This window comes from Scomber scombrus, chromosome 21 (assembly GCF_963691925.1).
Source record: "Scomber scombrus chromosome 21, fScoSco1.1, whole genome shotgun sequence".
Lineage (NCBI taxonomy): Eukaryota > Metazoa > Chordata > Actinopteri > Scombriformes > Scombridae > Scomber > Scomber scombrus.
The window spans coordinates 8,956,328-8,981,374 of record NC_084990.1 but is presented as its reverse complement, the minus strand read 5'-3'; the positions used below and the strand labels follow the sequence as shown (position 1 = coordinate 8,981,374).

At 37.4% G+C, this 25,047-nt stretch overlaps 4 protein-coding genes, 5 non-coding genes and 1 pseudogene across 9 annotated transcripts; 2 read left to right on the top strand and 8 right to left on the bottom strand.

The window, feature by feature from the left end:
* Positions 1-1,659: 1,659 nt before the first annotated feature.
* Positions 1,660-4,147, bottom strand: LOC134003836 (aquaporin-8-like; annotated as a pseudogene).
* Positions 4,148-4,417: 270 nt separating this feature from the next.
* aqp8a.2 (aquaporin 8a, tandem duplicate 2) lies at positions 4,418-6,297 on the top strand. Its single transcript, XM_062442701.1, has 5 exons — positions 4,418-4,677; positions 4,800-4,926; positions 5,055-5,269; positions 5,860-5,994; positions 6,077-6,297. The coding sequence occupies exons 1-5, from the start codon at positions 4,418-4,420 to the stop codon at positions 6,120-6,122; spliced, it is 783 nt and encodes a 260-aa protein (XP_062298685.1). The 3' UTR covers positions 6,123-6,297.
* A 183-nt stretch (positions 6,298-6,480) lies between these two features.
* Positions 6,481-7,784, bottom strand: hbae5 (hemoglobin, alpha embryonic 5). Its single transcript, XM_062442423.1, has 3 exons — positions 7,627-7,784; positions 6,927-7,134; positions 6,481-6,706 (listed from the first exon to the last, which is right to left on the bottom strand). The coding sequence occupies exons 1-3, from the start codon at positions 7,722-7,724 to the stop codon at positions 6,578-6,580; spliced, it is 435 nt and encodes a 144-aa protein (XP_062298407.1). The 5' UTR covers positions 7,725-7,784; the 3' UTR covers positions 6,481-6,577.
* Positions 7,785-10,636: 2,852 nt separating this feature from the next.
* Positions 10,637-11,507, top strand: LOC134003248 (hemoglobin subunit beta-like). The gene is made up of 3 exons (XM_062442384.1): positions 10,637-10,791; positions 10,905-11,127; positions 11,266-11,507. The coding sequence occupies exons 1-3, from the start codon at positions 10,700-10,702 to the stop codon at positions 11,392-11,394; spliced, it is 444 nt and encodes a 147-aa protein (XP_062298368.1). The 5' UTR covers positions 10,637-10,699; the 3' UTR covers positions 11,395-11,507.
* Positions 11,508-15,881: 4,374 nt separating this feature from the next.
* Positions 15,882-18,544, bottom strand: hbae4 (hemoglobin alpha embryonic-4). The gene is made up of 3 exons (XM_062442536.1): positions 17,752-18,544; positions 17,051-17,255; positions 15,882-16,467 (listed from the first exon to the last, which is right to left on the bottom strand). Exons 1-3 carry the CDS (start codon positions 17,841-17,843, stop codon positions 16,339-16,341), a joined length of 426 nt encoding a protein of 141 aa, XP_062298520.1. The 5' UTR covers positions 17,844-18,544; the 3' UTR covers positions 15,882-16,338.
* A 1,919-nt stretch (positions 18,545-20,463) lies between these two features.
* On the bottom strand, positions 20,464-20,557 carry trnai-uau (transfer RNA isoleucine (anticodon UAU)). The gene is made up of 2 exons: positions 20,520-20,557; positions 20,464-20,499 (listed from the first exon to the last, which is right to left on the bottom strand). It is a non-coding gene; the product is annotated as a tRNA-Ile (tRNA).
* Positions 20,558-21,252: 695 nt separating this feature from the next.
* On the bottom strand, positions 21,253-21,346 carry trnai-uau (transfer RNA isoleucine (anticodon UAU)). The gene is made up of 2 exons: positions 21,309-21,346; positions 21,253-21,288 (listed from the first exon to the last, which is right to left on the bottom strand). It is a non-coding gene; the product is annotated as a tRNA-Ile (tRNA).
* Positions 21,347-22,250: 904 nt separating this feature from the next.
* On the bottom strand, positions 22,251-22,344 carry trnai-uau (transfer RNA isoleucine (anticodon UAU)). The gene is made up of 2 exons: positions 22,307-22,344; positions 22,251-22,286 (listed from the first exon to the last, which is right to left on the bottom strand). It is a non-coding gene; the product is annotated as a tRNA-Ile (tRNA).
* A 949-nt stretch (positions 22,345-23,293) lies between these two features.
* On the bottom strand, positions 23,294-23,387 carry trnai-uau (transfer RNA isoleucine (anticodon UAU)). The gene is made up of 2 exons: positions 23,350-23,387; positions 23,294-23,329 (listed from the first exon to the last, which is right to left on the bottom strand). It is a non-coding gene; the product is annotated as a tRNA-Ile (tRNA).
* An 890-nt stretch (positions 23,388-24,277) lies between these two features.
* On the bottom strand, positions 24,278-24,371 carry trnai-uau (transfer RNA isoleucine (anticodon UAU)). Its single transcript has 2 exons — positions 24,334-24,371; positions 24,278-24,313 (listed from the first exon to the last, which is right to left on the bottom strand). It is a non-coding gene; the product is annotated as a tRNA-Ile (tRNA).
* Positions 24,372-25,047: the final 676 nt, after the last annotated feature.

Here is a 25,047-nt window from a genome sequence, read left to right as displayed (position 1 = left end):
GATGGTTCAAGGAGAGGGCACTGCACAACGCAGTAAAGCTAGATTAGGATCGTAAACCGGTTCACTTCTATCAACTGGTAGTAATCACATCTATGTTTCATCATCTGTTTACTTTGATTTTTCCATTAACTTGTCACTATTTAGATCACCTTTCTGTGAAAGTACCGGAGCATATAAACACGTTATCAGAAAAATTAAAAAAGTAAAAGTATGGAAATTATGGAAACCGCAATTATCAGTAGAATGAATTATGACGCAACAATGCATAAGTAAAATTTTCCAAGGTAGATTCATTGTCTTTCTATAAAGTCAGCTTAATCCAGTGGTTCTGCCTCACACATTTATATTCAGGTTCAGAATTTTCTCTACCCTTAATAATTTTCCCTCTTTCTAGAACGTTTTTTATTGAAACCATCTGAGAATTTAAGTGGGAAAATCACTCTTTTACTGTATTTTGTAAATGTTTTATGTAAAATTTCAATCTACAAAATAACTAGTCACTAGACGTTAAATGTGGTGGAGTAAAAAGCACAATGTTTCCCTCTGAAATTTAGTGAAGTGGTCTAAGTGCATGAAATGTCAAAGTATCAAAGCAACATTAAATGGATATACTCAAGTAAAGTGCAAGTACCTTAAAATATAATTGAAGTACAGCACTGAATTAGATGCACAACACTGAATATAACTTAGTAAAAGTGTTAGCAGAACAATGTAAGAATACTCAGTTTGATCTGGTCTAATGATCTTTGATTACATAAGTTCAACACACTCACCCATAAAAACTGACACAAAGTTTAAAGTCTATCTTTTTGGCTACTGTCAGTTAATTTAGGTTTGTATTACCCACTGTGGGTTCATGCTTGATTAGCCTGAACTTTTTACCTTAGGAGGACTCCTGCAGGAACTGGCTTACCTGGCTTGGCTCAGTATAAAGACGAAGCTATAGGGTCAAATAAAGTTTAGAGTTAGGCAGGTTGATGTTTTATGACTTCAATGTGCCAGCTGATGGATATAAATAGTCACAACACCTTGCAATGCCCTTTACTTAGTGGTTGGGGCCACTTGTCATGTTTCAGATGTTTGCAGTTTTAACAAAGAGTGATATTACCACTTCATTTCTCAGATGGTTTCAATAAATAACTTTCTAGAAAGAGGGAAAATTATTCAAGTTAGAGAAAATTCTGAACCTGAATACAAATTTGTGAGGCAGAACTATGTGGGTTTTTTTCACTTTCCTAACCCATTCATCATTTCACAACCCCTCAGATTTATCTTGTGACACTTCAGAGAAGGTCCATCACCTCCATTGGGAACCACTGGGTTTAAATAATTACAATGCCCTATACTTATTATCATGATTATTATCATGAAGCAATAGGTAGCATTGTATTTATTTATTGTGGTGCAAATGTGCAACTTTGTTATTTATATTGTATTACTGTTGTGCAAATGTGCAACTTTCCTTTTTTTTTATTACTTTTTTAAAACGTTTCTTTTTTCTTTTTAACTACAGCGGCAGCTTGTCTCAGCACTTGGAGTCCAGGACAAATTTCCTTTCTGGGACAATAAAGTGTATATCTGTCTATCTATCTATCTGCTGGGACACACAATGTTAACAGGTTTATTGTCGTCTGAGCAATAAACCCACAATGGAGACTTTTATGATTTCATCAGCACTCGTAACTGATGATCACCGAGAATGAGCCTGAAATATAAGACAGACATATTGTTACCATTTTTGGCATTTTAGTCAATCGGAATATACGTTCATGTTTAGCTTCTCTTACCTGAGCAAAGCAGCGGCTACCAGGCCTCCTCCTATGGGTCCGGCCCAGTACACCCAGTGGTACTCCCAGTAGTTGGCCATCACAGCCGGGCCAAAAGCCCTGGCAGGGTTCAGACACGTCCCTGACACATCACCCCTGCACCAAGAAACAAATAGTGTGTTTGCATATTTTAATGAAATACAGTTGTATCTTTTTTAACAATCAAAATAAAGAAAAGTCACATTTTAATTGTAATCATGGCCTATAATTACTAATAATGTGCTTTCAAAGTTTTACTGTTGGTAAGATCAGAAATATTTTTAAATAAAATAAAACATATATAATACAGTAATACGTTTCTGTTGATAAGATCAGAAATAATTTAAAAATGAAATACAATGAAATAGATCTATGGGGTCTGTTTTGTGTCATTGTAGATACAAGTATTGGTTATTGATTTTGAAATTATTAATGAAGTAATGGATTGGAAATATTTAAAGTAATTTGCAAGAAAATATCTCTAACTGTAGCTAATTAAAAGTATATATTTAATTAAACATAAATAAATAAAGATTATTTTATGTTTCGAATAAAATATGTAATATAAATAAAATAATTAAATTTTAATAATAGCAGTTGGTGTAAATATTGAACACAGTGCAGTCATGTGATAATATGTTATGATAATAAAGCTGGCAATAAACTCTACACACACACATTATATGGTCATCGCCCTTTTATCTCACCCTGCCAGAATGTTAATGATGACAGTACACCCCACCATGAAAAGGAGCCAAGGGTTTTTTTTGTCTTTCCGTTGACGGCCACCAGCAGCACCACCATGGTCACCAAGCAGGTCATGGCCACCTCCCCAAAGATGGCTCCAGGCAGCTGGCTTTCTGACTTGATGATATCAAACGCAGCCCCTGTAGCATTTATGTATCTCTCTGCAGGCACCATCATCTGTGAAATGTCATTGATGATGAGCATTTTTTTGTCTTCTTAAGAAAAAGTTTGTTAAAATGTGTGCAAAAGCATATAATTAGTCTCAGGATTTGACTAAGTGATTTTCAGGTGGCCATTCCAGCTCCAAGCACTCCTCCAATTAGCTGGCTGACGAGGTAGGGTCCCACCATAATCAGCTCCATGCCTCCACACAGGTAGATGGCAATGGTGAAGGGAGGGTTGAAATGGGAGCCGTTGGAAGGAGGGAAAGAAGCAAGAGCAAATTTAAGAGATGGTTTTAAAAAGGAGAGATCATGCAAAATGAAAGAGACACAAATGGTTGTTCAGGTAATACTGCACACAAAACACTAGTCAAATTGTGAATGTAACCACACTTCTACTAGTCTGTCTTCCTTTACATGATGTTATCCATGACCGCCATCATCACTGCCACTGCCAGTCCATGCACCAGGGCTGGCTGCAGCCGTCCAGCTGCTGGCTCAGGATTCTCACATCTAATATAGTTTTAAGGATTAAGCAACTACAGAGCACCTGAGCCACCCTGCAGACTAAGTATAGGGCATTGCAAGGTGTTGTGATTATTTATACCCGTTGGTTCACAACTTAGGGGATGGGCCCTCTTTGAAGTGTCACAATATAAATCTGAGGGGTTGTGAAATGATTAATGGGTTAGGAATGTAAAAGCAAAACCCCACGAAGTTCTGCTTCACAAATTTGTATTCAGTTTCAGAATGTTCTCTAACCTTAATCATTTTCCCTCTTTCTAGAAAGTTATTTAATGAAACCATCTGAGGAATTAAGTGGGAAAACCACTCTTTGTTGAAACTGCAAACATCTGAAACATGACAAGTGGCCCCAACCAAACATTGTTTGGTGGGGCCACCAAACAATGCAACCTTTCTGGCTTTGGTGTCATAAGCCAGAAAGGTTGCATTAACAATTTACTGTATTTTGTAAATGTTTTATGTAAAATTTCAATCTACAAAATAACTAGTCACTAGACGTTAAATGTGGTGGAGTAAAAAGCACAATGTTTCCCTCTGAAATGAACTGGTCTCAGTGCATGAAATGTCAAAGTATCAAAGCAACACTAAATGGATATACTCAAGTAAAGTGCAAGTACCTTAAAATCGTACTGAAGTACAGCACTGAATTAGATGCACACCACTGAATATAAGTAAAAGTGTTAGCAGAACAATGTAAGAATACTCCGTTTGATCTGATCTAATGATCCTAGATGACATGAGTTCAACGCGCTCGACCATAAAACCTGACACAAAGTTTAAAGTCTATCTTTTAGGCTACTGTCAGTTACGCTAGGTCTGTATGACCCACTGCGAGGTCATGCTTGATTAGCCTGAACTTTTTACCTTAGGAGGACTCCTGCAAGAACTGGCTTACCTGGCTTGGCTCATGAAAGACGAAGCTCGGGTCACATAAAGTTTAGAGTTGGGCAGGGATTTGATGTTTTATGACTTCAGTGTGCCAGCTGATAGGTATAAATAATCACAACACCTTGCAATGCCCTTTACTTAGTCTGCAGGGTGGCTCAGGTGCACTGTAGTTGCTGAGAGGCACACAGGTAGGCAAACACTACCAAAATCCTTAAAACTATAGTATATGTGAGAATCTTGGAACAGAAACAGAACAAGAAGTAGAAGCAAAAAAAAAAAAAAGAAGCAACAATGGGAGTTGAGAAAATGGAAATGGACGACACTGATTCAACTCTGATGGATAAAGGCAAGAAGGCACCTGTGGCCAGAAATCCCAACACATACGAGAGACTATGCCAGCCCTGCCTGGCAGAGATAGTGGGCACCATGTTCTTCGTTTTCATCGGCTGCGTGTCAGTCATTGAGAACGTTCCAGCAGCTGGACGGCTGCAGCCAGCCCTGGTGCATGGACTGGCAGTGGCAGTGATGGTGGCGGTCATGGATAACATCAGGTAAAGGAAGACAGAATGTGCAGTATTACCTGAACAATCATTTGTGCCTCTTGCATTTTGCATGATCTCTCCTTTTAAAAACCATCTTTTAAATTTGCTTTTACTTCTTTCCCTCCTTCCAGCGGCTCCCATTTCAACCCTCCCTTCACCATTGCCATCTACCTGTGCGGAGGCATGGAGCTGATTATGGTGGGACCCTACCTCGTCAGCCAGCTAATTGGAGGAGTGCTTGGAGCTGGAATGGCCAAGGTCAGTTGAAAATTCACCTGAAAATCACTTAGAGAAATCTTGAGACTAATAATATGCTTTTGCACACATTTTAACATTTTTTTTCTTAAGAAAACCTAAAAATGCTCATCATCAATGACATTTCACAGATGATGGTGCCTGCAGAGAGATACATAAATGCTACAGGGGCTGCGTTTGATATCATCAAGTCAGAAAGCCAGCTGCCTGGAGCCATCTTTGGGGAGGTGGCCATGACCTGCTTGGTGACCATGGTGGTGCTGCTGGTGGCCGTCAACGGAAAGACAAAAACCCCCTTGGCTCCTTTCCTGGTGGGGTGTACTGTCATCATTAACATTCTGGCAGGGTGAGATAAAAGGGCGATGACCATATAATGTGTGTGTGTAGAGTTTATTGCCAGCTTTATTATCATAATACATTTATTATAACATGACTGCACTGTGTTCAATATTTAAACCAACTGCTATTAGTAAAAATGAATTATTTTATTTATATTACATATTTTATTTGAAATATAGACATAATCTTTAATTATTTATGTTTAATTGAATATATACTTTTAAGTAGCTACAGTTAGAGATATTTTCTTGTAAATTACTTTAAATATTTCTAAATCATTACTTCATTAATAATTTCAAAATCAATTACCAATACTTTTATCTACAATGACACAAAACAGACCCCATAGATTTATTTTTATTGTATTTTATTTTAAAATTATTCCTGATCTTATCAACAGAAAATTCATATATTTATTTTATTTTATCAAAAAAAAATTGTGATCTTACCAACAGTAAAACTTTGAAAGCACATTATTAGTAATTATAGGCTATGATTAAAATTAAAATGTGACTGATGATGTGATTTTTATTTTTTTAAATGTTCAAATTGTATTTCATTAAAATATGCAAACACACTATTTGTTTCTTGGTGCAGGGGTGATGTGTCAGGGACGTGTCTGAACCCTGCCAGGGCTTTTGGCCCGGCTGTGATGGCCAACTACTGGGAGTACCACTGGGTGTACTGGGCCGGACCCATAGGAGGGGGACTGGTAGCCGCTGCTTTGCTCAGGTAAGAGAAGCTAAACATGAACGTATATTCCGATTGACTAAAATGCCAAAAATAATAACAATATGTCTGTCTTATATTTCAGGCTCATTCTCGGTGACCATCAGTTACGAGTGATCATGAAATCATAAAAGTCTCAACTGTGGGTTTATTGCTCAGACGACAATAAACCTGTTAACATTGTGTGTCCCAGCAGATAATAATCATGATAATAATAATGATGTATTTTATTTAACGCTGCCTTTCAAATACTAAATACTTCTCAATCATTTCATAGTGTCATATGGTCAATTTGATGTTGTTGTTTTTTTGTTTTTTTTCCCCTTTCATGTCAAACTTAGTGGATTTTTCAGTATGAAATAAAAACAAATGTGCAAAACTTGGTGTGTTTCCCTCGTTAATAGCCAGAACAACTATGCAATAAACTCCTGAGTGATATACGCGGTGAATTGTGCAGGTATGGAGTAAAAGAGAAACATAAAAGACACATTTTGAGCTTTAGTGATCATGCAGTTTATGATTTTATTATTTTACCATGAATGAACAAGGTAATCTTTATGGCAGAACGCATTTCTCTGCTGAAAGCTTAGCGGTATCTCTCAGCCAGAGCCAGGGCCAGGGCAGCAAAGAATTTATCCACGGAGCAATGCACAGCAGGGGAGAAGTCCTTAGGGTACTGGTTGGCGATCACCACAAGAAGGCAGTGGCCCAGGAGCTGCAGATGACAGAGCAAAGACATATTAAGAGCATTTAAGACTGGAATTTACACTGAACTGATTTAAAACTGTGCCTGTGTCATTTGTGCCCGAATAAAACTCTATAAACTGCTTAAAAGTATGTATCCGTCAAGTTATCTAGAGCGCATTGGAGGAACTGTAAAAGACCGTAATCTCATCACATCACTCATATCATGAACACATGGCTGTTCGTCTTACCCTGAAGTTGGTAGGATCCACTTTCAGTTTGGAGGCATGCAGCTCACTGAGTTCCATCAGGCCGGCAGTGATGTCGTCGATCTTGGATACGGCCAAGGCGACTCCACCCATGACCTTCTTGCCATGGCCCTTCACTTGGGGGGAGTTGGCGCTAAAGTCTGACCACCCGGTGAAGTAGGTCTTGGTTTGGGGATAGACCACGAGCATCCTGCGGAGATAGAGAGAAGAGAGAAAATAAGCACAACTATCATATGGAACAATATTTGGAGCAATCGATCAGCGTGCCTAGGTTGTGAGATCAAGCCTCAACTAGAGCTACAGTGATACTTTTTGGTTGATAATGTGGACAACAGATCTCCACAACAACCCCAAATATGTGCCTTCAGTGTCAATGAGGTTGCTGTAGTTTAAAAGAAATCTAAAATCATTTCCTTCACGTTTTACTTTCTTTTTAAAATTCTTTTTTAAAGTTGAATTTACTTTGTTGCATTACCAGTCAATTTAAGAACTTAAGCAACTAAACGTTTAGCTAAATGTCAAAAATAGCAGATGAGAGCCCAGATGTTGATGCGCTGACACGCGTGATGCCAGGACTTTCATCAGACAGACAAGTCGCTGATCGGCTGCAGACACAAGGTTTAAAGTATGTCATAAAACTACATTTGATGTCAATGTCCTTCTAATGATCAATGACACTTACCTGGCCAGAGCATCAGCACCAATTTGATCAGCTGACTTGGAGATTTTGCCCCACAGCCCCTTGACGGCGGCCTTGTCCTTGTCATTCAGTGATGTCATGTTTGCTTGGTTCTCTCTACCTGAATAGTGATGAACTAATGTTTGTTTGGCAGGGCGTCTACTTAAATTCAGTTGGCAGAAGAGTCACACCCACACGGACTGATGCCAAGCCGTGACCACTGACGCAGGTGAGACCCTGCCTCTCCTGCTGATAAAGACTGCGGTGGCTTGAGGCCAGCCAAGAGGCGATATCAGCGGGTTGCAACGGGTAAAGAGTTGGCAATTTATTTTTTTTAAATGAGCATTTGAGTATGACACACTCATTTTTTGGTCTTCTGTTTTGACGCATGAGGCGATGCAGCAGAGTTAAGCAGGGGTGCAGGGTTGGGGTGGGGGTCATCTCAGGCCATATGATTCAGCAGCAGCTGTCACACTCAAAGGGGTGAGTGAGTGTACGCCCCAGTTGGTGATGTGAATGATGATCTAAATAATAAATAGTCCTTCTTCAGCAATATTTCAAAGTTGAAGTTAAGCCAAATGAGACACCTCCGCCTTATTTTCTATGTTCTGAACCAGTTTAAGGACAGACTTCTTCACATGGACAATTATTATTATTATTGCCTGTCCTAAAGGCCTGCAAGGTGCCTGTTCACACATTATCCAACATCTCAGCACTTGCTCCACACAAGCAAAGTTCAACAATCATCAGTTTCTGTTGACAGGCGTATATTTTTCACAGTGGAAAATAAGATGTGAAAAATAATCTAATATATATAATAATAATTTTTGATTTTTATTGAATTGAATTGTCTTTATTGTCACTGCATTGAGGTCAATACAACGAAATTTTAAAACAGCTCCATCCTCGTTCATCACTCACACACAGACACACAGACACACAGACAGACACACACACACACACACACACACACACACACACACACACACAAACACACACACACACACACACACACACACACACACACACACACACACACACACACACACATCTCACACTTAAATAAACTTGGTAAAAGACAAAAATATATATATACACACATATACATACATACACACATGCACATGCACACATACATACATACAAAACTCGTCACTATGAGTTGTATCTCCTTCAAGATACTGTACGTTCTCCCTATTAAGTTATAAAATGGTCATACTGGTAAAAACAACTGAATGCTTTATTTAATAAAGAGAGAGATATCACACATACTAGTGTCTAAACTGAGTTATATCATTTCTATCAAAGTGTAGGTCTACCACAGGCTTCAGTTCTACCAATTCAAGGCACATACAACTGAACAGCCACCTTAACCATTCAAACACCTTAAGAGTCTGTATTTCCAGGTGCACGTTGCCTGTTTAAGGATTAAATGCAAGCATGTACATGAAAACTAGATTTGGATCACATTTGTTTTGTTTTTCAGACTAAATTGACACAATTAACTCATTATGTGCATTTGGGGAGATCTGTTCAATTTCCAGAAATTTAAAAAAAGAAGCAAAAACACGAAGGCAGAAGATATATGGTTCATCTGAAGACGCAATAAATCCGATCTGCAGATTCTGCATTGACCACTTTGATCAAAATGACAACAAAAATAGTCGTAAATTACACTCTTATTATAGGCTACGACACAATAGGCTACAGAAGCTCTATGCACACAATTAATAATTTCCTTATAATTAATAAATTTAAGTCACCATAGTACAGCTGTGAAGATCATATAAGATTGATTGGCAATTTAATTGTTCTTTAATTGGACGTTTTTGATTCCTGACATAAATTGATTGCCTATCATTGGGAGGAGAGAACGCGCAGTCCCTTTATCAACGGCTCAAATATTTTCTTAATCAAACATACATAAAGTTAGGCACTGGGTGCGTGGGTGTGGAGGGGGCGCTGCTGGAGAGTGTGGTGCCACAGATAAAAGTTCTGGCATTAAACCATGACCAACTGCTTGGCAAATAAAGACATGTTTGAATGAATTCAGTGATATCCATAAAGTCTAATAACACACTTCAAGTTGATTTAAAGATATATATATTTATTTATTTTTATTTTTTTAAAGCTGTATATGCCTCATTTTATGAGTTGTTTTTTTTTACCCAAATATATGAACAAAAAGCCATTCAATCTAAATATATCAATTCATACACGTTATTTTGTTCTCACTTTGATGTGGCCATATTATTTTCTGTAATATTGTGAAGTTTTAACATTTTTTAGGTGGAGGCTTTCAATAAGCCCATCTCCCTGCACTGTATATTATTTTTATTTTTTGCATAAATTTTAACTTGTGCAAACTAAACTAAACTATTTTCATACATCCTTTTTCGTCATTGTAATATAACCGCATATACTTTGGTTGCTTTTGGTATTTTTTAAACATATGATTAAAGATACTGATTAAAATGAAATGGTGCAAATTAAGTATTTAAAAAAATAACTGTTGCTTTAACTTCAGCAAATTATGCATGCTGAGAAATAATAAAGTAACAGTCAAAAAAGGCCAGAGAAATACCTCGGGATGAAAACTATACCTATCCTTCATATAAAAATGGGAACAGAATATTTCTGGAAATATTTTAATAAATCCTATCTTAAAAACGGTGAAAGTGCAAAAAAAATAAAGCACAGTTTGTCCTGATTTTAATGTTTTGTTTTGGGGAAATCATTTATTTCAAACAAGAAATAATATTATAAAAATACTTTTATAATGTATATTTCTTGTAGTAAGCATGAATCCACCCTAGTAAATATGAAAAGTGCTTGATTAACTATTTCCCGAACTATCTTAACTGGACCTGAAACATTTTCTATGAGTCATTAAAAACATTATCAGTATCATAATTTCCAGAAATTTCTACCGGCTTCTGCGGTTATCTGCAACATTTCATCTCCAGCCTATCACAGCAGGGGGTGGGTGGTGCTTGGAGACATTCAAATAGGCAGGGTGCAAGCTCATGCAAATTATTCAGTCTTTTGTGTCAAGCCTGAACAAACAAGAGCAATCATGGTTGAGTGGACTCAGCAGGAGCGCAGCATCATCACCGGCATCTTCTCCAACTTGGACTATGAAGAAATCGGTGCCAAGGCCCTCAGCAGGTATGGGATCTGCTGGTTGTGAAATGAAGAATGAAATGCATGAATGTTAAGATGAAACATGTTTTCAATGTAAGAGAAATTGCTCCAACTCACCGGTTTCTTCCCCCCTGCAGGTGTCTGATCGTCTACCCCTGGACTCAGAGGTACTTTGGCGCCTATGGTGATCTGTCCACCAATGAGGCCATCAAGAGCAACCCAAAAATTGCGGCCCATGGTGTCAAGGTGCTGCACGGTCTGGACAGGGCTGTGAAGAACATGGACAACATCAAGGCTGCCTATGCCGAGCTCAGTGTCCTGCACTCTGAGAAGCTGCACGTCGACCCCGACAACTTCAAGGTATACCTTCACGCCTTTTCCACTTCTGTAGTGTTAGATGTATCACCTCATTACCACATATCAAAATGCAGTCTTCCATGATGCTAAATGTCATTTTGTTTATTCTTATGTAATTATTTTATGTATGACCCTGTATAGATCTTCTCTGACTGCCTGACCATCGTCGTCGCTGCCAAACTCGGAGATGCCTTCAACGCCGACACTCAGAGCGCCTTCCAGAAGTTCCTGTCCGTCGTGGTGTCCGCTCTGGGAAGACAGTACCACTAGATCCAGCAGCCCCCCCACTCAAACAACTGGACACCCAAAAAAGAAATAACGTCTGTTTTACAAGTCGTTTATTCCTTTAATGAAGAAATAAAGGCCAAATGAAGCAAACGTCATTTGTCGTATTTGTATTCTTTCTATTCATGTGTACCAACTTCTGCACAGCCGTATGGTGCACTTAGAAAAAAACAAGTGTTATGTTGAGTATTTTAATGCTTGAGTTTTAACTTTGCAGTATGCATCACACAATGTTTTGCATTAGAAATCTAGAATATGCTATCATGTTAACATTCAGTCGTTATTCAGTATAAAGCCAGTTTGGATTTGAGGTTTTTATTATGTGCATCATATTAAATATGCATGGGATTTTAATAATTATAACACTGTTAATTGTTGCTGGTGGAATCGTTAATTTATTTAGCCAAACTAAAATGACAGGCTAACATTTTTTCAAATATGTTTTAAAACAATTTGACTCCCACATGAGCACTGAAATAGGCTTTTTTCAAGGTAATTATTCCTCCTCTTCAGTGGCGTATTAAGATATGGGCATGTGGGCAGCCGCCCAGGGCATTGTCTTGTCGGGGTGGCACGGGGCTCACACACACACACACACACACACACACACACACACACACACACACACACACACACACACACACACACACACACACACACACACACCATAAAGAACATCACGTCAATGATATAATGTCATGGTGTGGGTCTATTAACTTTGTTGCAGTGTGCGCCCTATAGGTCTAGTGTGTGAACCAGCTGGATTCTTGATGGGTAATATTGATTTATAAGTGTATGCTTCTATTTGTGTGATATATATGTTTATATGCTAGAATTGTGTCTATTCTTCGTACTTCATTTTTGGTATTTGTGATCTCTCCACTACCTATCTATCACTCAAGGGCGCCGTACAAGCTAGAACCGCCACTACAGCGTATATGAGTCTTCAGTAGTCATCTTGTGGAAATCCGCCACATTAACAGTATTATTATTTTTTTGTCTGGCATAGACACCTTTATTTAGCAGTAGACAGACAGGAAACATGGGAAAGAGGGGGGTGTGACATGCAGCAAAGGACCTCCGACCGGGATTCCAACCGGGGTCGGCTGCGTATGTGGCATGCGCTCTAACCACTCGACCGCCTGCGCGCCCATTAACAGTATTTTTAGCATCAAATTCCCGTTTTGTGTTTTGCGGTGGAAGTATAGTAACAAAAAGAGGGACTCTGAAAGCACTGTAACACTGAAAGATATATGTTAATATATGAGCTGTTCTTAGCCATGCTCATAATAATAGAATAGAATAATGACCGACCCATCACATATCTTCCACACAGAATATGACCTCTTGCCCTCTGGCAGACGATACAGACTCCCCAACTGTAAACTCAACTATTTTAAAAACTCATTTGTGCCTACTTCTATCAGACCTTTAAAAAATGCTGCTTGAGGCTGTAGGGATTGTGCAGTGGTCTCATGGTGTTTTATTATGGGGTGTGTGAAATATGTGTAACATGCAATGTGCATTGTATTTTACCATGGGGTGAATGCAATATTTTGTTATGTGCAATTTATTGTTGTTATTGAAACAGCTGGTGCTGTTTTGTGCAAATGTAGTTTGTTTATTGTAACTATGGAGGCATTTATGTGTGCAGCCTTTGAGTCCAAGACGAATTTCCCTAAAATTATACAATAAAGTATATTGTATCGTATGTATCGTACTGTAACAAATTGTATCGTATCGTATCATATCGTATCATATCGTATTTTGTCCCCTTTTGCTTACATTGTAAGTGCATTATGAAGGGATCTTCTAATCGTCAGTATGAAGAGGAGAAATGATTATGGCAATAAAATACTATTTCAGTGTTCATTTGGGCACCTGAATGTTTTGAGACAGACTTGAAAAATTGTGAAGCTGTCCTTTAAGAGTGGAACAAAAAAAAGGCAGCCCATATCATCATGAAAAAGGAAAGGTTGTAGGCTATATTTCCAAACCTGGCTGTGTGGATGGACGTAAATAGAAATGGAATGGAAATAATTAAAAACTGCATAAGCCTGCATACACTGGAAATATTTTTATTAAGAATGACAACAAGGATTAGAGTCTGTAGACTCTCTACAGGCTGTGTTGATTGCTGTAAGTGGTTTTAGTGTCATTTGAGGGCAAATTTTAATCATGACATCTTATTTTTATATCTGGCACATGAACTCAGCAAGCATGTAGGCTGTCTTACAGTTCAGAAGAGATAAGAGCTGGAGGCCCCTCAGCAAAACTCAAGGGCACATAAGGACACCTAACAGAAAAAAACATAACTTGACTTAATTTACTTAATTTACACCAAAATAAATGACAGACACAGAAATGTATAAGTGACAATATTTCCAACCTTGTGAAATGTTGATACATTTTATTTTAATACCTTCTATTGATGCAAGTCTAGTAAATAACGTGGAAAATTGACACAATTATGTTGCTGCTGCAGATGTGAACTGTTTTTTTAAAAAGGAAAATGAATCACTTACTCTTTTTTTTGTTATTATTGCAACTTTCTAGCCAAATTTTGGTCAGATTTTAGTTATCATTTCCATCATAAACATAAGTAAAAACTTTTTGTTAAGATGTTATGATATATTTTGAATATAAAGACCCTAAATAGATTTTATTACTAATATGATGATTATATGAAATAATTGATACGTTTTTTTTAATGCAGAAATTTTGTTTTTTTCAACAATTGCATAATTTAATTATTGTAATTAAATTTTTGGAGACTGGAAGTGTCGAAATTCTTTAAAGGGAAACTCAAAACCTACCTGTTCAGCCTGGCTTTTGATTAATAATTTAATAATTTAATAACTTTTAATTTGATTCTATTTTGCTTGTTTTTGATGTGTTAATTTAAAAAAAAATGTATTTATTTATTCATTTTTTGTCTACTTTATTTTACACTAGCTTTTACTTATTTTATTTAAATATTTAAGCTTTTTTTTAAAATCATTTTTAATTTATTTTGCGTGCATTGATCTCCAGTTTTGTCTTTTAAAATTGTTCTTATTATTATTTTTTTCATTACTATTTTTTATTTTATTTTGTTACTTGTTCTGTCTTATTATCAGCTTGTCAGTCAGCTAACTGTAAAGCACTTTGAACTACACTAGTCTGTTTGAAAGGTGCTATATAAATAAAGTTTGATTGATTGATTGATTGATTGATTGATTGAATCATCTTTATTTCAATTTAATGTATTTTATGCACAAATCAGAAGCTGAATTCAAAAAGTCAAATATACAAATTACACTTTTAGATTTAGAAATCTTGATTTTTTTGAACTGCTAAGGACAGCTGAGACATATTGAACCCTACCACCACATCACCCTGACCAATCTAGAACAGCTGCCATAGATTATTTTGTGGGGATAAAAGAACTTTCTATTTTTCCTCTGAATTAAAAAAATAAAATAAAAATGCTCCACCAGCTCAGAAATGCAGGCTAATTACAAACCTATCCTTGTCAGGTGTTATTAATGGAGCAATTAGAAAATAAGAATTCCATTGTCAATATCATTACCAATAAAAGTCTACATTCACATTATGTCATTGTTGTGGGCAGCACTAAATGTATTATGTGTATTTAGGCACCATGAATAGACTCAGTACTCAGCACTACAACAGGTTTTATTTCAGCACCAGGGACAGCTCAACATTTACTCTAAATGTATTTCAGCACCAGAGACCACACCGCACCCACTATTTTATTTACACCCACAAATTTATATAGACACCAGACTTTCTATTGTTCCCCTAATACAGAAGAGGACTGCACTCAAATGCAAGGACAACTCTGTGTTATTTAAAGCACAGTTATAATCAGAAATAAAGTTACACAGGACTTAGAACAGTGGTCTCCAACCCTGCTCCTGGAGAGCTACTGCCCTGCATGTTTTAGGTATCTCCTCACTCTAACACACCTGATTCTAATAATCAACTCATTATCAAGCCCTTTGACGAGCCTCAGCTGCTTGATAACGAGTTAGAGTGAGGCGATACCTAAAACATGCAGGGCCGTAGCTCTCCAGGAGCAGGGTTGGAGACCACTGACTTAGAAGTTAAGACACAGATTCAGGTTTGAATGATTGAATGTGGGAAGACTTTTTTTTTTTAAGAGGCGGGCCTATACGGTCAGGATTTGTTATATCACAAATAGTTTGGAAGTCAATCCTGGTCCAACATCCAACTTACATAAGTATGATGTGGAAATGTGAAGCCTCTAATGCACAAACACTGAGAATGGACTTTACAGTAAAGTCGAAGACATCTTCGGCAGTTCCAGTTATTTTTCTGAAACTAGCCTAAATATATTTCCATATTTATAGATTCTGGATTTTTAGATGTGGGAGAAGGAGGAAAGGAGCTTAACAAGATAATCAAACTTATTTTGTGGAAAAAATCATAACAGACACACATTATTATTCAAAGTAGAGTATTTTAATAACATCTTAAAAAGTGTCTGGAGGCGATCTTTAAGAGAGCTATGTAGCCTACTAAGAATTTTGTGGCATCTAGTGGTGAGATTGCAGATTGAAACCAATTGAATAACTTTGTGAAAAAATAGAACCAGTGATTTGTCCTTTCTGGGCTACTGTAGAAACATGACGGTGCAATATGGTGGCCTCCTTGGAAGAGAACCCTCTCTCTGTATAAAGGGCTAATTGTAAGGTAAAGAAAACACAACAATTCTTATTTGAATGGGATTATACACCAATGAAAACATACATAATATTTATTCAGCAAAATCTTGTTAATTGCACATTTTTATTATAACAAAACAATGCATGATATAATAGTAACAACTGCACATACACATAACACACAACATGTCACATCATAAATAATCATAAATGCCTCTTGTACTTCCTCGAAACAGTATCATCTGTATTTCTCAGCGAGCACAGCTGAGAATGCTGACAGGTACTTGTCTATTGCTGCATGTGCAACCGGTGTGAATTCTTCGCCCAAGTGACAGGCCAGGGTGACGAGCAAACAGTGTGACAACAGCTGCAGAGAAATTAAAGATTCAATATTAACAAAGAACTGATTAGTAGTGAAAATAGTCTCTCTCTTACTTATATTTACGGAAGTAATTAACACACAGTTCAAAGGAAAATCTTTCCAGTGGCACCACCAGATTTTGTGTTGTTTTGGCCTCATTGATAACGCTGCATGTATGATACACATTGGTGATCATGATATAAACATTGCTCTGGTTTAACTACAAATGTCCTTGTGAAATAAATAAATAAATACACATACTGACACAGTTTACCATAGTTTTCTTCAAGATTGTATGAAACTTAAACACCTTAATTTCTGATATGGAAATATATGGAGGTAGCAGGTATCAGCAATGTATTACACATACACTATTTAATGTATCACTCATTTTATTGTTCTTAAATGTGTGTTCATGTTAAACATAGGCTAAATGTATTTCTATTGCATAATCACTTCTGTGTTGTGCTGCAGGCTACATGATTTAATGGGCATGTTGTACACAGGTGATCCCAACTTCACTGTAAATGGATCTAATCTGGATTCAGAGTATATTTCCACACTATAGGAAGTACTTATGGAGAGGCACCTTGAAGTTGGACGGGTCTATCCGCAGCTTGTAGGCGTGCAGAGATTGCAGAGGACCCAGGGTGACAGTCAGACGGCTGATATCTCTGGCTCCTTCTGCTATGGCCAGGACGATCTTCTTCCCGTGGGAGAGCAGGTGGGGGGAGCGTTGACTGATGTCGAGATGGGAAAAGTATGTCTTGGTACCCGGATATGTGACGAACATCCTGCAGGATTGGGGGGAAAAATGGACGATGGAGCTGTTTTGTTGTATCTTATAACAAACATCATGACAGTAAGAGTAGGTAACACTTGGAGGTTGAAGTTGGCCCCTCCTTTCGCTGTAGTCGTCATAATCATGATCACAACAACACGCACTGACAACTAATTTAAATTTCTCCGAAAAATCCAGCTTAAAATGTTTGGATCTGCATTCCTACATCTTCATATGTGAATTAAAGTGTACTTGTAATTTTTATGATTGAGAGCTAAAGAGAAATGTCAGATTTCTTTGTTACCTTCATATTTATAAATGCATCAGACTGTCTTAAGTAATGCGTCTGTGAATGATATGTGGCTTGGTCTACATCCAATAATTCATCCACGTCAACTATCAATGACTGATACGTTCTCCAGAGAACTGTCGGATTGAAAATGTATTTATAATATACATCAAATTTAGATCTTGGAAATGTCTTCATAATACACAGAGTGTGAACCTACCTAAGAAGCGCTTCTGAACCAATATCCTCGGCCACAGGAGTCAGTCTCTCCCATATACTTTTAATGAGCGTTCTCTCTCTCTCTGAGAGCATTGCAGCCTATTGCACTGATCGTTAGATGATTAACTGAGGTAAAACGATAAAAAGTGTGAGATTACTTCACATCTGAGCCGAGGTCAGGTGTGCGTAAAACCATTTTATCATAACATAAACGCGGGTAACCAAAACGCAGAGAAAAAAAGGGGTGAGTTAAAGAAATCTGTAAAATCTGAAAATGTATAGAGAGATAGAGAGATTTAAAAAATAAATTAATTCCTTAAAAAAAAGTAATTCCTTCTGTCTGAAGAGGTGTAATGGTAAAGGTCTCGGCAGCCGTGCGCTCTTGTGAGCGTTGTTAGCACTGTTTGTTACTTTATCGGACCGCAGCCGAGGCAGGGTGGGGGCTCCACACCGCTGTGCTATCTGCGGCCTCTCGTGCGTCATGCTGGATATTTCTCCCACGTCGTTTTCATGTGGCTGACCTCAAATTGCAGCTGCAGCGGTGATGCCCCCACTACCATTGTTTTGGCTTGGCAGGTCGAGGTTTCCTTTACTATCAGCATATAAATACAAATACAAAGTAAAAGTATATGGATAAAACAGCTCATTTTCATGCTTTTTCTCTCATCTCATGCATAATACTGTTCTTGTTATTAAAATAATATATAAACAATAAACACAGCTCTGCATGAGGTGTGTATCTGTTGTTTTTTTTGTGTTTTTTGGTAAAAGACAACACTCCAACTCTTAAATGTCTTACTCACCGTGTCAAAAGCGTTACATAAATGGGTCAGAAGGTAGACCTATTTTGCAGTGTGGCTCAGGCTTCTGTAGATAAAGTCTTTCAGCTGCTGTTATCTGCAGCTCCATGAGCTGCTGGTCAGGGCCCTGTGGGTGTGAGACGAGCTTGCCTCTGATACTGCGAGGACCATCCAGCTGTCTAAAGGACAGCGTTTCTGTGTGTCTTTTATTGAGGCGTTTAAACTAACGCCATGGTTCAGGAGGGGCAACAGTGACAAAGCATAATAGTGGTGCATATTCCCAAACAAAGTTTATTAAATTACTATGAACCAAAGCTTGGGGTTTTTGAAGAAGTCGCCCATATTGTCAAGTTGTTGATCAAGCCAGGATCAGCAACAAACAAGCAAGTGACTAAAATAAAAAATACTTTTGTGTCAACTTATTCACAGAGACATTGTTAATGTTATTAGTAACACCTGTGCTTTTCCTACTTTATTACAAGTTAACATGTCTGCATATTACAGACAGCAAGGATCAGAATAGCCTATAATGTTACATGTCTTCATGTGGATTAGGTTGTATGTATGTTGTTTGCCTCATTGTTCACAGATCAGCTCTTGAATGTAGTTATTGCAGATTGTGGAAACATCCGTGAACTGACTGAGACCTGTTCAAGCAACATTTGCACGTGTCAGGAGGAAATTCTAGAGGTTCTTCATAACAGCATACATTTGCAAAAAAGTTCAAAAAGATAAGTCCCTGAACATGGAACTTTCTAGTAATGGGTCGACTTCATGCTGTATGTCAGAGGGTTAACAGTGGGTGGGTGAGATCTTAACCCCGTGCCAGTGAGGTTATCATGGAGGAACCACCCATCACCTCCAGAACACTTTGCAGTAATTAGGGTGTCCCTGCATGACCCTTCCACCCACCCTTACATGTGCAAAGACATGCAGCAGCTCCTGTTTTTTAAACTCCTATAGGGTTATTTATTTCAGTGCTGGTGCTTTGACTTTTGATGCTGCACATTTGTAGACAGTTTGACAGTTTGTATACATCAGTAATAACATAGACTCATATTTTGGATTGATCACTTTATAGATATGCAGAACATTATTTTAAAAGCATGCAACACTTTGTACATATATAACAAAATGCATTGTTTTAACTTTTAAATTGAGTTTTTATCGATTTATAAGCTGCTACTCACTGAAATGACGGTGATGATGATGAAGGTTGACTCAGCATAATGAGGGGATCTTGTCCTCTTGGAAAGCCCTTCATCAAAAATGCACAGTCATGCTTTGGGCTGGTCACAACATATCAAAAACAACGTAGGAATAAAACATCACTGTTTGCAAGTTATTTTACTGTCATTTTTTTTGTTGTTGCCTATATTGTATTTTATATTTTATACCTAACAATATTATAACATTATACATGCACCACAATGTACATGTATTTGCTTGAATGGTAATTTATGTTGAATATTTGCAGCATATTTTCTATTGGGAGGCAGTGATGTGACTTTATAGCCACATCAATGAATGACTGAATGAATTAGGTTTTGCTGCAGCTTCAATTTATGTGTAAATAAATTATTTTTCTCATGTTAAAGCTCCAAATATGATGTTTTAAATGTTTTGCCCAAAGTTCAGAAACGTCTCTATTTTTGTTATGCTCAGTTTGAAAATTCAGTAGATTGGTTAAAAGATCTAAAAAATTGAATATTTATATTATTTATTTTTAAAATCTCTCTCTCTCTAAAAAAAAAGAGTAAACTAAAACTTAATCACGTGAACAAGGTCATTTGATTAACAGGATTTACTCCATTCATCATCCACTACAGACTAAGAGATTGTGTTGATTGAAACTTGTGAACAATATAAGGGTGCAGTGAAATATTTCCACCATGTTAAGAGCCTGGCACTGCTGCTCCAGGTGAGGCTCGAACTCACAACCTCGGCATCACTCTGCAGGTTACTGTCTTATAAGTACCGCGCGCTGACCGATTGCGCCACTGGAGCCTGAACATATGCTAGTTTCAACACTAAACAGGGTTAAATATTCCTAAAAAATAGGTTAGTTAAAAGAGTTTAATGTATGTCCACTCCATTAACATACATGAGAAAGGCAAAATATTAGGAACACCAGTCAATATAATGCACCTCAGTACTCCATCACCACTTAGTTCGACCTCAGTAATAAACATGAAGTAGAATCATCACTTTTTTTACAATGTTAACAAAACTGAAAATGTATAAACATGCACTAGTTTCCTGTAATTGAGGGAGCTGCTGAATGAAAGTCAAGGCCTGTTTTCATGTAATGTTTGGTGTGAAAAGTTGTTTAGTCATTGAAATGAGTGGTGTGATTATCAGGATTTACAAGTTAGTATGTTGATTTAGTTTGTGATGGTGGTTTCTCTCCTACAGCACCATGTTAAAATCATTTTGTAGCTGTTACTGATTAAACTCATTTTCCCCCCTTTGTTTTGTAGATGTGAAATCACTTCTAGAGAGTACTTTCAGTTTATACACTGCTACTTCCACAAGGAGGACACTCTCTGCTCACAGGTAGGACAGATAAACACAATTTTGATTATTACTACACTTGTAACCCTTACTCATAACTGCAACAGTTACCACCTTTGCCCCTAACACTGTAATCTGTATTTCAAAGAGCATCTGTGAAGGATACAGACATGAGTTTAAAACTTGGATGCTCCAGGTGAGGCTTGAACTCACAACCTCGGCATCACTCTGCAAGTTACTGTCTTATAAGTACCGCGCGCTGACCGATTGCGCCACTGGAGCCTGATGAATGGTCAGTTTCAACATTAAACAGCGTTCAATATTCCTAAAAAATAGGTTAGTTAGTAATCAGTGTAATATGATTAGAGTTTAAAGAGAATCTTGAGATACAGCCACTTCATTAGGTACACCATTGCAGTCTAATTCAATCCAATACAACAGCTCTGCTTAGATTCTACATTTATGAAGTTTATACATTTCCAGTTTTTGTTGACATTGTCAGGACGGTGATAATTCTACTTCATGTTTATTATTGAGGTCATAGTGGCATTTTGTCCACTCCATTAACATACATGAGAAAGGCAAAATATTAGGAACACCAGTCAATATAATGCACCTCAGTACTCCATCACCACTTAGTACGACCTCATTAATAAACAAAAAGTAGAATCATCACTTTTTTGACAATGTTAACAAAACTGAAAATGGATAAACTTGCACAGGATAAACATGCACTAGTTTCCTGTAATTGAGAGAGCTGCTGAATGAAAGTCAAGGCCTGTTTTCATGTAATGTTTGGTGTGAAAAGTCCTTTAGTCATTGAAATGAGCGGTGTGATTATCAGGATTTAACAGTTAGTATATGGATTTAGTTTGTGATGGTGGTTTCTCTCCTACAGCACCATGTTAAAATCATTTTGTAGCTGTTACTGATTAAACTCATTTTTTCCACTTTTATTTTGTAGATGTGAATTCACTTCTAGGTAGTACTGTCAGTTTATACACTACTACTTCCACAAGGAGGACACTCTCTGCTAACAGGTAGGACTTATACACACAATTTTGATTATTACTACACTTGTAACCCTTCCTCACAACTGCAACAGTTACCACCTTTGCCCCTAACACTGTAATATGTATTTCAAAGAGCATCTGTGAAGGATACAGAGATGAGTTTAAAACTAGGATGCTCCAGGTGAGGCTCGAACTCACAACCTCGGCATCACTCTGCAGGTTACTGTCTTATAAGTACCCCGCGCTGACCGATTGCGCCACTGGAGCCTGATGAACAAGTAGTTTCAACATTGAGGAGCGCTAAATATTCCTAAAAAAAAAAGTTAGTAATCAGTGTAATATGATTAGAGTTTAAAGAGAATCTTGAGATACAGCCACTTCATTAGGTACACCAGTGCAGTCTAATTCAATCTAATACAACAGCTCTGCTTAAATTCTACATTTATGAAGTTTATACATTTCCAGTTTTTGTTGACATTGTCAGGAAGGTGATAATTCTACTTTATGTTTATTATTGAGGTCATAGTGGGTAACAGTGGCGTGCAATGGTACATTATATTGAATGGTGTGTTCCTAACATTTTGTCCACTCCATTAACATACATGAGAAAGGCAAAATATTAGGAACACCAGTCAATATAATGCACCTCAGTACTCCATCACCACTTAGTACGACCTCATTAATAAACAAAAAGTAGAATCATCACTTTTTTGACAATGTTAACAAAATTGAAAATGTATAAACTTGCACAGGATAAACATGCACTAGTTTCCTGTAATTGAGGGAGCTGCTGAATGAAAGTCAAGGCCTGTTTTCATGTAATGTTTGGTGTGAAAAGTCGTTTAGTCATTGAAATGAGTGGTGTGATTATCAGGATTTAACAGTTAGTATATGGATTTAGTTTGTGATGGTGGTTTCTCTCCTACAGCAACATGTTAAAATCATTTTGTAGCTGTTACTGATTAAACTCATTTTTTCCACTTTTATTTTGTAGATGTGAAATCACTTCTAGAGAGTACTGTCAGTTTATACACTACTACTTCGACAAGGAGGACACTGTCTGCTAACAGGTAGGACTTATACACACAATTTTGATTATTACTACACTTGTAACCCTTCCTCACAACTGCAACAGTTACCACCTTTGCCCCTAACACTGTAATCTGCATTTCAACGAGCATCTGTGAAGGATACAGACATGAGTTTAAAACTTGGATGCTCCAGGTGAGGCTCGAACTCACAACCTCGGCATCACTCTGCAGGTTACTGTCTTATAAGTACCGCGCGCTGACCGATTGCGCCACTGGAGCCTGATGAACAAATAGTTTCAACATTGACCAGCGCTAAATATTCCTAAAAAATAAGTTAGTAATCAGTGTAATATGATTAGAGTTTAAAGAGAATCTTGAGATACAGCCACTTCATTAGGTACACCATTGCAGTCTAATTCAATCTAATACAACAGCTCTGCTTAAATTCTACATTTATGAAGTTTATACATTTCCAGTTTTTGTTGACATTGTCAGGAAGGTGATAATTCTACTTTATGTTTATTATTGAGGTCATAGTGGCATTTTGACCACTCCATTAACATACATGAGAAAGGCAAAATATTAGGAACACCAGTCAATATAATGCACCTCAGTACTCCATCACCACTTAGTACGACCTCAGTAATAAACAAAAAGTAGAATCATCACTTTTTGGACAATGTTAACAAAACTGAAAATGGATAAACTTGCACAGGACAAACATGCACTAGTTTCCTGTAATTGAGGGAGCTGCTGAATGAAATTCGAGGCCTGTTTTCATGTAATGTTTGGTGTGAAAAGTTGTTTATTCATTGAAATGAGTGGTGTGATTATCAGGATTTAACAGTTAGTATCTGGATTTAGTTTGTGATGGTGGTTTCTCTCCTACAGCACCATGTTAAAATCATTTTGTAGCTGTTACTGATTAAACTAATGTTTCCCCTTTGTTTTGTAGATGTGAATTAACTTCTAGAGAGTACTGTCAGTACTGTACTTCCACAAGGAGGACATTCTCTGCTCACAGGTAGGACTTATACACACAATTTTGATTATTACTACACTTGTAACCCTTCCTCACAACTGCAGCAGTTACCACCTTTGCCCCTAACACTGTAATCTGTATTTCAAAGAGCATCTGTAGTGATACAGACATGAGTTTAAAACTATGATGCTCCAGGTGAGGCTCGAACTCACGACCTCGGCATCACTCTGCAGGTTACTGTCTTATAAGTACCGCGCGCTGACCGATTGCGCCACTGGAGCCTGATGAACAAATAGTTTCAACATTGACCAGCGCTAAATATTCCTAAAAAAAAAGTTAGTAATCAGTGTAATATGATTAGAGTTTAAAGAGAATCTTGAGATACAGCCACTTCATTAGGTACACCAGTGCAGTCTAATTCAACCCAATACAACAGCTCTGCTTAAATTCTACATTTATGAAGTTTATACATTTCCAGTTTTTGTTGACATTGTCAGGAAGGTGATAATTCTACTTTATGTTTATTATTGAGGTCATAGTGGGTAACAGTGGCGTGCAATGGTACATTATACTGAATGGTGTGTTCCTAACATTTTGTCCACTCCATTAACATACATGAGAAAGGCAAAATATTAGGAACACCAGTCAATATAATGCACCTCAGTACTCCATCACCACTTAGTACGACCTCATTAATAAACAAAAAGTAGAATCATCACTTTTTTGACAATGTTAACAAAATTGAAAATGTATAAACTTGCACAGGACAAACATGCACTAGTTTCCTGTAATTGAGGGAGCTGCTGAATGAAAGTCAAGGCCTGTTTTCATGTAATGTTTGGTGTGAAAAGTCGTTTAGTCATTGAAATGAGCGGTGTGATTATCAGGATTTAACAGTTAGTATATGGATTTAGTTTGTGATGGTGGTTTCTCTCCTACAGCAACATGTTAAAATCA

What these genes read in the sequence shown, in the direction of transcription:
- LOC134003248 (XM_062442384.1), top strand. Translation starts at nt 10,700, where the DNA reads ATGGTTGAGTGGACTCAGCAGGAGCGCAGCATCATCACCGGCATCTTC. An exon ending in GGTGCCAAGGCCCTCAGCAG is followed by an intron (nt 10,792 to 10,904) that starts GTATGGGATCTG and finishes TCCCCCCTGCAG; the next exon opens with GTGTCTGATCGTCTACCCCT. An exon ending in TCGACCCCGACAACTTCAAG is followed by an intron (nt 11,128 to 11,265) that starts GTATACCTTCAC and finishes GACCCTGTATAG; the next exon opens with ATCTTCTCTGACTGCCTGAC.
- aqp8a.2 (XM_062442701.1), top strand. Translation starts at nt 4,418, where the DNA reads ATGGGAGTTGAGAAAATGGAAATGGACGACACTGATTCAACTCTGATG. An exon ending in ATCATTAACATTCTGGCAGG is followed by an intron (nt 5,270 to 5,859) that starts GTGAGATAAAAG and finishes TTCTTGGTGCAG; the next exon opens with GGGTGATGTGTCAGGGACGT. An exon ending in GTAGCCGCTGCTTTGCTCAG is followed by an intron (nt 5,995 to 6,076) that starts GTAAGAGAAGCT and finishes CTTATATTTCAG; the next exon opens with GCTCATTCTCGGTGACCATC.
- hbae5 (XM_062442423.1), bottom strand. Translation starts at nt 7,724, where the DNA reads ATGACATCACTGAATGACAAGGACAAGGCCGCCGTCAAGGGGCTGTGG. An exon ending in GGTGCTGATGCTCTGGCCAG is followed by an intron (nt 7,135 to 7,626) that starts GTAAGTGTCATT and finishes CTATCTCCGCAG; the next exon opens with GATGCTCGTGGTCTATCCCC. An exon ending in TGGATCCTACCAACTTCAGG is followed by an intron (nt 6,707 to 6,926) that starts GTAAGACGAACA and finishes TGTCATCTGCAG; the next exon opens with CTCCTGGGCCACTGCCTTCT.
- hbae4 (XM_062442536.1), bottom strand. Translation starts at nt 17,843, where the DNA reads ATGCTCTCAGAGAGAGAGAGAACGCTCATTAAAAGTATATGGGAGAGA. An exon ending in GGTTCAGAAGCGCTTCTTAG is followed by an intron (nt 17,256 to 17,751) that starts GTAGGTTCACAC and finishes CCAATCCTGCAG; the next exon opens with GATGTTCGTCACATATCCGG. An exon ending in TAGACCCGTCCAACTTCAAG is followed by an intron (nt 16,468 to 17,050) that starts GTGCCTCTCCAT and finishes ATTTCTCTGCAG; the next exon opens with CTGTTGTCACACTGTTTGCT.